Here is a 13152-nt window from a genome sequence, read left to right on the forward strand (position 1 = left end):
CACACCTGTATCACCGCGTGTACACATACACACGTATATCCTCCCCCTGCGGTATTCTGGAGGGTCTATAGGAGCTGTGTGTCGAGGCAATGCTATCACTTTTGTGGTTTTGCTGGTCTATGTAACGACGCAAATGCCAATCTGAGCATCCCGGGTTACGCCTTTGCTGTGTTACAATGGTATCGAGACGGGACCGCACGAATACCGAAATAAACTTCGGGTCGGCGGTTCGATTCTGGCAACCAGCAAGTCGCAAATTGGCGATTTCATGGTGTAATGGATAAACCAGCGCACTGGCGCGAGGTGGGATGGCTCCTGTGCTCGAAATAATGGCCGAGGACGTCCATTGCTAAGTGGGGGGCAATGTAACGACGCAAATGCCAATCTGAGCATCCCGGGTTACGCCTTTGCTGTGTTACAATCTATCCCAGGCTCCTGCAGTGGTGATTGGGCTTGTGTGTGGTCCCTTTTCTCTATATGGCTACATCTCCGCTGGACAAGCCCAGGAAGGGAGAGGTAGAGGGGTTCAGTTGTTGTAAGGTGGCTGCAAGACGTCTTGTGTGGTGTCGAGCCCTCTTAGCCTTTCTCTCTTGGAGGTTTTTTGGTTGGCTTGTTAGGTGTATCAGGAGCCCTCCCCACCGGGACTGCCCTAACCGTATTATTTTCTGTTTTTTTCTCTTGAAATCCCGTTTTCGTTGGTGGTGTTTTGAGGGTTTGTTTCAGAGAGCCTTTGGCTTTGCCCTAGCTGAGACTTGTGGACTCTCTCCAGCGGGACCTGAGAGCCCTTCGTGGTGTTTTCACTGCAGCACCATCCCCGGATGGAGGGGCTGTGCAGTGGCTGTGTAGAGTGTTGGCAGTCTGAGTCGGGGTCGGGAGCACACAAGACACTAAAACCGACTTGTGATGTGTGCTCCCGACCCTTGCACTGTGTTTCGGCTTTGGCCCCCGGCTCTCGCGGCCCACAGTGTCGGGGTGGTGGGTGGGAGGAACCTGATCAGGTGACTCATGAGTGATCCACTTAGAAACGTTGACTAGGGTGTGACTACAAGATGAGGGTGAACCGAAATACCCGCGGGGAAGGCAGAGGGTCTGTCGGAATGTAGCGGCCGCAGGGTGAAGATATATGAACCCCCTGTCCCACTCATCATACATAAATACATGCATGCATACATGCAAGCCGCACATGTAACCCCCCCACCGGTACCCCCCCGTCATCACACCACCGTCGCATAAATTCTTGTTGTTGACTGAGTACACACCTATTAAAAGTGTTCACATCCACACGTGCATACATTATACAACCCCTGCCTGCCCCTCAAAAACAATTACAGCCCACCAAAAACCATCAAAACACGATTCGGATCCCACTTTCGTATTGTTACATACGCAGCCCGCCTCCATACCCATCCCCCAAAAAAGCACAGTTGAGGTATGTGATAAAAAGCACGAAAACTTTCCTATCTGCCCCTTGTTTGTGCGCATGTCATTCCATGCAGCGATGGGCAGTGTGGGACACCACTGAGTTTGTACAGGGCATGGGCAGCGTGAGGCTTGTACTAGTGTCCAACGAGGCTGATGTCCGGAGGACTGGTGGCGGCCAGAACTTCATGGTGGTCAACCAGGTGGCGGAGGAGGTGCAGAGGCATGGCACACCGCTCCTCAAGCGGCTGGTGCATGGCTGGCTTAAGGACCAACGTCACCTTAAACAAGTTGTGACGAAGGACAGCATGCTCCTCGGCCGTCTAAAGGCCATCAATGCTATCCCCAGGCAAACACCGTCTGTGAAGATGGCCAGCTGTGCAGCCATGGCTAAAGCCCTGCACCGGCATGCGGAGCTGGTTACATTGGCGTCTGTTATCAAGGACCTCAAGCAGAAGAGGCCACCGTTGAGCGCCACCAACCCAGCTGTGACACCCATTCAGGTGGCCAAAGCCAGAGGATTTGAGCATCAGCTCCCCCCACAGCTGCGGTGCGGGGCCATGATGATGGCAACGGAGGAGGTACAAGAGGCAGTACAGGATGCAGGCAACGCCATCACTTGTACTGCAAGCAGGATGAACCTGCAGGAGGGCATCATCCTGCCCAACCCCACCTCTGCCACAAACGCCAACCCAAGCAGCAGCATCCCATCCTCATCACCAGCCTACACCCCTCTCCCTCCAACCCTCTCCCGTCTCCACTCCAGCAGCCCATCCACCTCGCCCAGATGCCCCACCATCGTCACCCCTGTCTTCCCATCCTTTTCCCGCCCGCCTGCGGCCTCAGCCCTGGCCGAGATTTCAGTTCGGACTGGCAGCATGGATGGACTTCCTGCTGCTGCTCCCAGAAACTCTGGAGAAGCAGCAGCAGCAGCAGCAGCAGCAGCAGCAGCAGCTGCAGTAGGAGTATTGGCACCACCAGCCGTGGCACCAGCATCATTACCAGCATCATTACCAGCAGGGGCAGCAGGGGCAGCACGGGCAGCACGGGCAGCACCGGCAGCACGGGCAGCACGGGCAGCGGCAGCAGCCACAGCAGCAACTGCAGCAGCAGCACCAGCATCACAACCAGCCACCACCACCGCCACCCCTGCTCATCATCAACCGCTGCCCTGCTGCCGTGCTGAAGCAGGCCCAGACCAGCCTGCTGGTGCTGGTGCTGCTGCTGCCACAGCTGTCGAAAACATTTCTGCCACTGCCACCGCTGCCACCACCACCGCCACCACTGTTGGGGGAGCAGGAGCAGCAGCACATACCAGCACTGCTGTACCAGGCTACCGTACACCGTTACACCCTGCACCACCTGCTGCTGGTGGTGCTCCCAGCAGGAAGTCGTCCCATGGTATTGCCTCTCCCCTTACCCCTCACCCCGCTCCATCACACACAGCACCTCCCATCAGCACGCAACCTGCAGCAACCCATCATGCAGCAGGTGCACGCGGAGGTCCTGCTCCACCCCACCCTGCTCCACTGAAGTCACATTTCTATCCCGTTGGGGAGGTGTTTCCCACTGACCTCCCCAAGCGAACGTGGAACAGTAAGAAGGTGTCGAAGTATGGCATCTTATCGGTGTTCAAAAAACATAAAACCGGTGGTGATACTACGTTACAAACGGTGCAGCCCTCCTCCATGCCAATAAGCACGGAGATCCACCACTTTGAGGAATTCTGGACGAAGCCGTTCAACTTCCAGCGGATGCGAACTGGTGGGGTTAAAAGCTCCACCTATCGTACCCTACAAAACACCGTCTCGAAGTTCCTGGGCTTTGCATACCGCTGGTTGAATGTTAACTTGGAATCACTGTCCCTGCGCCTTTTCACGAACCAGGTATGTCTATAGTATGTGTGCATTTGTGCATGTATGTGCTATGTGTGTTTGCATGCAAGCTGTTTCACCTAATCCTATCCCAGAGCAATTCGAAACATCACAACAATTAAAAGCCGTGCACCTGAGTTTTGCATGTCGTTATAGCTTGTGGGAGTGAAAAAATGGGAGTGAGAAACGCAAGCGATTGGGTGGCGTGCACGAACAGAAGAATATTACTTGCCACGAATTACGTGGCTGAACCGCTTAGCTAAGCTCTAGCTGCGACAGCACAATAAAAATAAAATAAAAATAATATAATAATAACAACAATAATAAATTAATAGTGGTGAGCGGATTGTCTTAACGAAAGCTAGAAAGAATATTGTGCGGCAGCAAAATCTGCCTTTGTATCTACCTTTGCATCTATTTGCACATGTTGCTATGAATGCTGTAATTGTTCGTAGATGGAATATACGCTTCGTGAGCCAAGTATAATGTGGTGCAAACCCGAGAAGCGCACGCGTGCACGTGTGTGTGTGTGTGCTCTCCGTGTGTGTGCCCCACCCACCCACCCACCCACCCACCCCGGTATAGCGTCTCACCCAAAAAGACCACCACACACCTATGCCCCAATTCCCGGACGCTTCCTAAACCTTTCTATATGACATTACCTTTAGATAGGATGCCTGTCCACCGGTTTTGAGTGTGCAGACATATCCCCGAGAAGCCAGCCTCTGATGCCAGAGAGCCACATATGTGATGCGCAAAGGCACCACCACAAAACATACACATCTCTCACATAGGTACTTGCTTACGTCTTACAATATAACCCCGACAATCACACTCACCGATGGCCACGGACGTGCTCTGACGCCACCGCGGACTCTGCAGCTCCACGGAGGCTAAAGATACTTAGGGTTCGCTCCACGTGGGCCATATATATGGTCCTATATATGCTTTGCACACACAAAATTTACAAAACGCTGTCGTCCATTTTTTCCCCCCGGCCCACACACCCGCCCCAATATATGCATCCATGCACATACCTGATTATTGCAGTTTATTCTCATCAACTACATCGGCTTCATGGCCGAACGGGTCGGCCGTGATAAAGCTGCCGTTGAAATGACGAACCTCTCCAAGATCGTGGAGTACCTCGAGCTTGTCGATGCCAAGTCCCAGCCAGATCCAGACGCAAAAGTGAGTCTGAATAAGCAAGCAACATGTGATATGCTTAAGAAAATGATCGAGGTGAGAGACACAGAGACACATGCACTGTGGTGCATGGCTGTTGTATATAGTGTTTAACAAATCTATATCCCTTTTTGCTGTTCACCTGGACACATATAAAATATAATCCCTACCTATAATAATTCCTTCATCATCACAGGTCGCCCACCTCGTCAAGCTGGACGAGTGGTTGAGGCGGGTCAAGTCTCAGCTAATCAAGAATTATCCGACAGTTCCCAAGCCGGCACCACTACCTACCCTGGTGGCAAACGCGGAGGAAGAATCTGAGGACGAGGACGAGGAGATGGACAAGGAGGATTCGGAGCTGGTGACCAAGAGCCTACAAAGGCGTCAGCAATGTGCACTGCGCACCACTGCTGCTGGTGCTGCTGGTGCTGCTGGTGCTGCTGGTGCTGCTGGTGCTGCTGGTGCTGCTGGTGCTGTGAAACACCACCCAGCTGCCATCAACAAGGCAGCCACCATGAAGCCAGCAGCCACTCCACCACCATCCTTTTCCTTGGCTGGTGATGCTCAACTGCCAGACAAGAGTGAGGTGCTATCATTTGTGCTTGCGCTGTGGGGTAAGGCAGAGGTGGCGCTGAACAAGGACCTTGCTGTTGCTGGGCCAGATGGGCCCATTGCTTACGACACTGCCTGCCTGCTCATGCACACGCTGCTGGCAGACATGATATCCGGCGTCTATGTCCCACCCCTCCGCCCGTCCGTGGTGAGCACCTTGATGGTGCCTGGCAAGCAGACCTGCATGCATGCTGATTGCAGCCGGATCGAGTGTCGTGGCAACAACATCATGGAGATGCCACCTGCAGTGGCAGGGGCAGCAGGGGAGGGTAGCCATGGCGCCAGTGGTGGCAGCAGCAGCAGCAGTGGTCGTCTTGTGTTGGAGATCATCCATCACAAGACGGAGCAGTCCTCCAGGGAGTCCCTGCGATTCCTGCTTCCAAGGAAGCTGTCACACCACATCAGGACCTATGTACGATATGCCCGGCCAGTGCTCTTACGCATGAACGCAGGCATAGACAGTGCTGGTTTTGAGGAGCCACCCTTTTTGTTTCTTGACAGAATGGGCAGGCCAGTGGCCCACAGTGATTCACCTTTTACCAACGAATGGAAGCGCATTCAGTGCAAGTATGGTGCACCCTGGCACATATTCCCTCCACGAAACTTTCGGCATGCCCACGCCACTGGGGGCTACAACGACCTGGTCCGCAAGGTGGATGCACAAGAGGCCGACGCCTTTGAAGGGGATGCACGTGTGATGGGCAACTCTCTCTACACCTGGCACCGCCACTACATCAGGGGTCTGGACAGCATGGTGGCGCAGACGTCTGTTGGGCGCCTGGCACGCTTTCGGGCTGCAGAGCGGCGGCGGCAACAACACAGCTGCGGTCCGGATGTGGCTACTGGACGGAAGGCAAGTGGACGGATGCAGCGCCATCCCCATCAGCATCAGCATCAGCCGGACCACGACGACGACCAGCAGCAGGTTGTCGAAGCAGCTGGGGTTCCGTATGATGATGAAGTCGGTGAAGCTGGGGTGGATGAGGAGGAAGAGGCGGTGGGTGAGGATGACGACATGCTTCATCATGAGTACGACATGTGGCGGGAACGTGCCACTGAGTACCAGCTGCTGGCATCCAAGGAGGCGCTTGGGGGTGGGATGGAGGAGGACAGTGGTGATGATGATCACGATGGCGGCAAATATTGTGGCTATGATGGGGGCCATAATAATGATGATGGCAGCAGCAGTGAGGGTGACCTGACGGGTAACAAGGTGGAGGACACTGAGCAGGAGGAGGAGGAAGTGGAGGAAGAGGAGGAGGAGGAGGAGGAGGAAGAGGAGGAGGAGGAGGAGGAGGAGGAGGAAGAGGAAGAGGAAGAGGAGGAGGAGCCAGTGCTGCAGCTGCAGCAGCTGCAGCAGTACAGGCACCCTGCTGAAGTCAACAAAGGCAGCAGCGGCAGTGGCCGTGGCAGCAGCAGGCAACTGATTTGCCCACCATCAGGTCTGATTCCGCGACTGCCGCAGTCGCAGAAGTTGCAGCTTGGCAAGCGCAGCCCCAGTCTTCTCAGCTGTGGCGAGCCTCCAGCAGGCAAGCGGCCACACCTTGGGCCGGTGGGGTTTCAGACAGCACTGTCCAAGAAGAAGAAGGAGAAGAAGAAGATGAAGAAGAAGCAGGAGGAGGAGCATGGCATGGACCAAGAGCATCGCCTCTCCCTGCTCAGCAGCAGTGATGACGATGACCCCTGCAGCAGCAACGTGGAGGAAGAGATGAGCCTGCGGCAGCAGCTGTGGCGGCTGCAGCTGCAGCTGCGTCAACAGCAGCAGCAGCAGCAGCAGCAGCAGCAGCTGCAGTTACAGCTGGGGCAACAGCAACAGCAGATCCCGCAGGAGGAGCGCCCGCAAAAGCAGCAGTGGCTGCAACGGCAGTGGAAGAAGCAGCAGCGGCAGCAAAAGCAGAAGCAAAAGCAGAGGACGCTGCACACACGGAAGCTTCCGAAGTAGGATGGGGGAAAAAGCTACATGATGATGAGTGGTGATGTGAGAGGTCAGAAAGACGAGATTTATAGTCTTATATACACAGTGGGTTGTAGGGTGAGGAGGGGTTTGGAGGAGCAGATGCGGAGGGAGGCAAGGTAGCAGAGATATAATAATACAGCATCAGACATGAATATAAATAAAAAAAGGCATAGCGCCATATATAGTGCTTGCTTTGGTGTTTGAGTGTTTGAGTAAGCTTTTAGGGTTTGGGTTTTCCAGTAAGTACAAGTTAAGAGACATGCCGATTGGGGGCGGTTGGGGGTGGTCAACCCATGGGTTGGGGTTTAGGGTGCGTACAGGGTGGTGTGTGTGGTAACATGTAACGGGTGTGATGTGGGGAACCCGCACATAAGAAATACTACTGAGGGGGGGTGGGACATGCACGGAGCAAACAACTTTTGACAGTTGCTGCTACACTTCTTGGTTCCTGCTACATTTCTTTCCCGCACATATGATGACAATATTTCTATTAGTATTCGCATTAATGACTAAATTCACGTACATCTGTGGCTGGCCCTGTTCCAAGCATAAAAAGTCATGTACAGCAGTTGTGCTGCTGTGGTTGCAGGATTTTTGTGCCGGTAGGATGTAGAATACTGCTCTGTAACTGAAGAAAGTATGGCAATGCCTGAGTGCTTGCTTTGGTTTGAGGATGTCTAGCTTGGATATGTCGATTGGGCGGTTGGGGGTTTGCATGGGATACTTGTATGGGTGCGGGATACTTGCACCGCCGCCCTTGTAACGCCCCGCCCTCCCCTGCATCCCCCTATATAGCCTAACGCCGCCCTCCCCTGCGCTCCCCTATATAACCTAACGCCGCCCTCCCCTGCACCCCCCCTAATAAGCCCGACGCCGCCCTCCCCTGCGGCCCCCAAGCCCAACACCCCTGCCCTGCCCTCCGACCCCCTATATAGGGTTTTCAACGCCCCCGCTCCTGTACTAATTACTTTTACTAATGAACTACTCTCCAGCGACGACGACCACCAGAGCGCGATCATTATTCTGTTATATTTACCGTTTCTTATTATGATCACATATATGATCACTGCTACTATTCCTACTTATACAACACACATCGCCTACATCGGAATTTTTGGCTGACTGATGACTCTGTAATACTGCTAAAAAGCTATCTAGAATTACATCGATCATTAGAGATCAGCATCCCGTTGCAGCTCAGGCACAGGGTACAGAGCATAGAGGCACAGCAAAGTGGTGGTGGATCGGGGTGGCAAACTTCCGCGCAGTGTTATTGATTTTTTTAAAAGCAAACGTTGATATTATGTGCAGCATCATTGTAAGTAGCAGCATTAGCGTTTTTTGTGTGTTACTGTGTCCGAGTGTCGAAGGAGTGTATACACAACAAAGATGGGTGCATCATCTTATGAAATACCCATACGATGCACGCTGTGCATCTTTTGTCTCGTCGTCCCATCCACACATACACGCAGCATGGTGCTGCGTGTACTGCTATATCATGTATATCTGTCTGTACAACAACACAACAGATCATGCGCGGAAACATGCTAACAATTCAACCTCTCTCTGTCTCGCTCTCATCCTCTCTGTCACCGTCAAGGTAAAAAAAGTCAAAGATGGAGACTTTCCTCCCGGTACCCTTGAGCAGTGTGCCATGAATGTATGTATGTAAGGTATAAGCGTGCACATCTCTGCTGCTGTACATGCTCTCCGCTTGATAGCAATTATCATTACATATATCCTTCTCTGTGATGATGACAGATAAAAGAGGTATATGTAGTACTGTTATCCTTGTGTGGGTAGCAATCTTTATTAATTTTTAGTTACTCTCCTGCTGCAGCCATATGTATATGTATCATCATGGAGGCGGATATTTTTTTAGCATGAATCATTTTGCTTGCGTTCCACTATTATTCTTGTGTGCAGGGGAGCTGAACTACAGGACTACACACTCATGCTGCTGCTGCTGCCGCTGCTGCTCCTGATTCTGCAGATACACCATAGCTATAGCTGCCACCCGTGCGGGATGTGCATGTACGTCTGCGTATGCATGTGTGTGTGTATCTCCAGCCATCCACCAAAAATCCCTCTTCCCCTCCATTCACAGTCACATCACACCCTCAACCCTTTCCCCCTGCTGCGTCCACACATACACAAAGTACACATGCATACAGCATGTGTCCTCCTCCCCCCCCCCCAACACACATGTATAGTAACGTGTACCCCAAAAACAAACACTTGTACCCCCCCTCAAGAAGACACATCTTAAAAAACCCAATAAAGTCCCAAACACCTCGTATCTCATCATGCCCCAAAACACTTCTAACCCCAACACCTCAACCACACAATTTCAAATCATTTCGTCACTTGTCCCTCCTATCTATACCCCAAAAAAACCTAAACACCTCGTACCTTGTACCACATAATATACCCCAAACCCAAAAGAACACCTCGTACCTCGAGTACCCCAAAAGCCCAAAACCCAAAACGCCTCAAAAACCTTGTATATAACATCCACCCTTCCTCTCCGTGTCATTGTATGATACCACAAACCTCAACGTAAAAGAACCTCACACAACCCCCACAAACATTCCACAAACCCCAATCTCTATGTACTAATCCGCAAGTGCTGGCATGATTGAAACCCATGGCAGAAATGACGGCCTTGTTCTTTTCACCTGCTGGCGGGGGGGGGCGCCAAATAAACAATTAGGGCCTGGCATATTTTACAGAAGATCTATTTTATAAAAAGCGTGGGCAGCCCGTGTGATGAGCAAAAAGAATCCTGTTTTATTAAACATGTGCACGCAGCAGATAGATAGATAGATTGATAGATAGGGAGGGAGGGCTGCCCCCACACCCACACCCAGCCTCTTTATATTTCCCCGGTACAGCCTCTCACCCAAAAAGACCACCACACACCTATGCCCCAATTCCCGGAAGCTTCCTAAACCTTTCTATATGCCATTACCTTAAGATAGGATGCCTGTCCACCGGATTTGTGCGTAAGACATGTCCCTGAGAAGCCAGTCTCTGATGCCAGAGAGCCACATATGTGATGCGCGAAGGCACCACAACAAAACATATACATCTCTCACATATGTACTTGCTTACGTCTTACAAAATAACCCGGCAATCACACTCACCGATGGCCGCGGACGTGTTCCTACGCCGCCGCAGACTCTGAACCGCACCACAGCATCATATCGTCCACACACGATGCGCTGCCTCCTCGTCTGCACCACACGCGACAAACATCATCGTTCGCCCTGCAGAGAATTAAAATAGAACACAGTTGAATAAATGAGTGAAAAACGAATGCGATTCCGTGGTGCGCACGAACAGAAGAATATTACTTGCCACGAATTACGTGGCTGAACAGCTCAGCTAAGCTCTAGCTGCGACAGCACAATAATAATAAAAATAATAAATTAATAAATAACAACAACAACAACAATAATAATAATAGTGGTGAGCGATTTGCCATCAAGAGAGCTAAAAGAATATTGTGCAGGGCTTGCCTGATGCAGCGGCAAAATCTGCCGTTGTGTCCACCTTTGTATCTATTTGCGCATGTTGCTATTAATGCTGTAATTGTCCATACATGGAATTTACGCTTCGCGAGCCATCTATAATGTGGTGCAAGCCCGAGATGTGCACGCGTGCGCGTGTGTGTGTGCTCTCCTTGTTGGTGCCCCCACCCACCCACCCACCCCGGTACAGCCTCTCACCCAAAAAGACCACCACACACCTATGCCCCAATGCCCGGAAGCTTCCTAAACCTTTCTATATGACATTACCTTGAGATAGGATGCCTGTCCACCGGATTTGAGCGTGCACACATGTCCCTGAAAAGCCAGTCTCTGATGCCAGAGAGCCACATATATGATGCGCGAAGGCACCACAACAAAACATATACATCTCTCACATATGTACTTGCTTACGTCTTACAAAATAACCCGACAATCACACTCACCGATGGCCGCGGACGTGTTCCTATGCCGCCGCAGACTCTGAACCGCACCACAGCATCATATCGTCCACACACGATGCGCTGCCTCTTCGTCTGCACCACACTCGACAATCATCATCGTTCGCCCTGCAGAGAATTAAAATAGAACACAGTTGAATAAATGGGAGTGAAAAACGCATGCGATTCCGTGGTGCGCACGAACAGAAAAAATTACTTGTCACGAATTACGTGGCTGAACAGCTTAGCTAAGCTCTAGCTGCGACAGCACAATAATAATAAAAATAATAAATTAAAAACTAATAACAACAACAACAACAACAAGAATAATAATAAGATGGTGAGCGATTTGCCTTCAAGAGAGCTAAACGAATATTGTGCAGGGCTTGCCTGATGCAGCGGCAAAATCAACCGTTGTGTCTACCTTTGTATCTATTTGCGCATGTTGCTATTAATGCTGTAATTGTTCATACATGGAATTTACGCTTCGCGAGCCATCTATAATGTGGTGCAAGCCCGAGATGCGCACGCGTGCGTGTGTGTGTGTGTGCTCTCCTTGTTGGTGCCCCCACCCACCCACCCACCCCGGTACAGCCTCTCACCCAAAAAGACCACCACACACCTATGCCCCAATGCCCGGAAGCTTCCTAAACCTTTCTATATGACATTACCTTCAGATAGGATGCCTGTCCACCGGATTTGTGCGTGCAGACATGTCCCTGAGAAGCCAGCCTCTGATGCCAGAGAGCCACATATGTGATGCGCGAAGGCACCACAACAAAACATATACATCTCTCACATATGTACTTGCTTACGTCTTACAAAATAACCCGACAATCACACTCACCGATGGCCGCGGACGTGTTCCTACACCGCCGCAGACTCTGAACCGCACCACAGCATCATATCGTCCACACACGATGCGCTGCCTCCTCGTCTGCACCACACGCGACAAACATCATCGTTCGCCCTGCAGAGAATTAAAATAGAACACAGTTGAATAAATGGGAGTGAAAAACGCATGCGATTCCGTGGTGCGCACGAACAGAAGAATATTACTTGCCACGAATTACGTGGCTGAACAGCTCAGCTAAGCTCTAGCTGCGACAGCACAATAATAATAAAAATAATAAATTAATAATTAATAACAACAACAACAACAACAACAACAATAATAATAATAATAGTGGTGAGCGATTTGCCATCAAGAGAGCTAAAAGAATATTGTGCAGGGCTTGCCTGATGCAGCGGCAAAATCTGCCGTTGTGTCTACCTTTGTATCTATTTGCGCATGTTGCTATTAATGCTGTAATTGTTCATACATGGAATTTACGCTTCGCGAGCCATCTATAATGTGGTGCAAGCCCGAGATGTGCACGCGTGCGCGTGTGTGTGTGCTCTCCTTGTTGGTGCCCCCACCCACCCACCCACCCACCCCGGTACAGCCTCTCACCCAAAAAGACCACCACACACCTATGCCCCAATGCCCGTAAGCTTCCTAAACCTTTCTATATGCCATTACCTTCAGATAGGATGCCTGGCCACCGGATTTGTGCGTGCAGACATGTCCCTGAGAAGCCAGCCTCTGATGCCAGAGAGCCACATATGTGATGCGCGAAGGCACCACAACAAAACATATACATCTCTCACATATGTACTTGCTTACGTCTTACAAAATAACCCGACAATCACACTCACCGATGGCCGCGGACGTGTTCCTTCACCGCCGCAGACTCTGAACCGCACCACAGCATCATATCGTCCACACACGATGCGCTGCCTCCTCGTCTGCACCACACGCGACAAACATCATCGTTCGCCCTGCAGAGAATTAAAATAGAACACAGTTGAATAAATGGGAGTAAAAAACGCATGCGATTCCGTGGTGCGCATGAACAGAAGAATATTACTTGCCACGAATTACGTGGCTGAACAGCTCAGCTAAGCTCTAGCTGCGACAGCACAATAATAATAAAAATAATAAATTAATAAATAACAACAACAACAACAACAATAATAATAATAGTGGTGAGCGATTTGCCATCAAGAGAGCTAAAAGAATATTGTGCAGGGCTTGCCTGATGCAGCGGCAAAATCTGCCGTTGTGTCTACCTTTGTATCTATTTGCGCAT

The 13152-nt window shown here is 51.1% G+C and overlaps 1 protein-coding gene across 1 annotated transcript in view; it reads left to right on the forward strand.

Moving 5' to 3' along the window:
* Nucleotides 1–9481, forward strand: part of sef1 (uncharacterized protein) — a gene marked incomplete at its 5' end in the record, with an annotated part of 9714 nt that extends 233 nt beyond the window's left edge. The window contains 9 exons of the mRNA XM_002949054.1: nt 1332–1429; nt 1497–1922; nt 2866–2910; nt 2955–3305; nt 4344–4535; nt 4675–4864; nt 5057–6426; nt 6559–6789; nt 8651–9481. Coding sequence (XP_002949100.1) covers nt 1332–1429; nt 1497–1922; nt 2866–2910; nt 2955–3305; nt 4344–4535; nt 4675–4864; nt 5057–6426; nt 6559–6789; nt 8651–8722 — 2975 coding nt within the window. The 3' untranslated portion in view covers nt 8723–9481. The remainder of the gene's footprint in view (nt 1–1331; nt 1430–1496; nt 1923–2865; nt 2911–2954; nt 3306–4343; nt 4536–4674; nt 4865–5056; nt 6427–6558; nt 6790–8650) is intronic.
* Nucleotides 9482–13152: the final 3671 nt, after the last annotated feature.

Source organism: Volvox carteri (genome assembly GCF_000143455.1).
Source record: "Volvox carteri f. nagariensis unplaced genomic scaffold VOLCAscaffold_13, whole genome shotgun sequence".
Taxonomy (NCBI): domain Eukaryota; kingdom Viridiplantae; phylum Chlorophyta; class Chlorophyceae; order Chlamydomonadales; family Volvocaceae; genus Volvox; species Volvox carteri.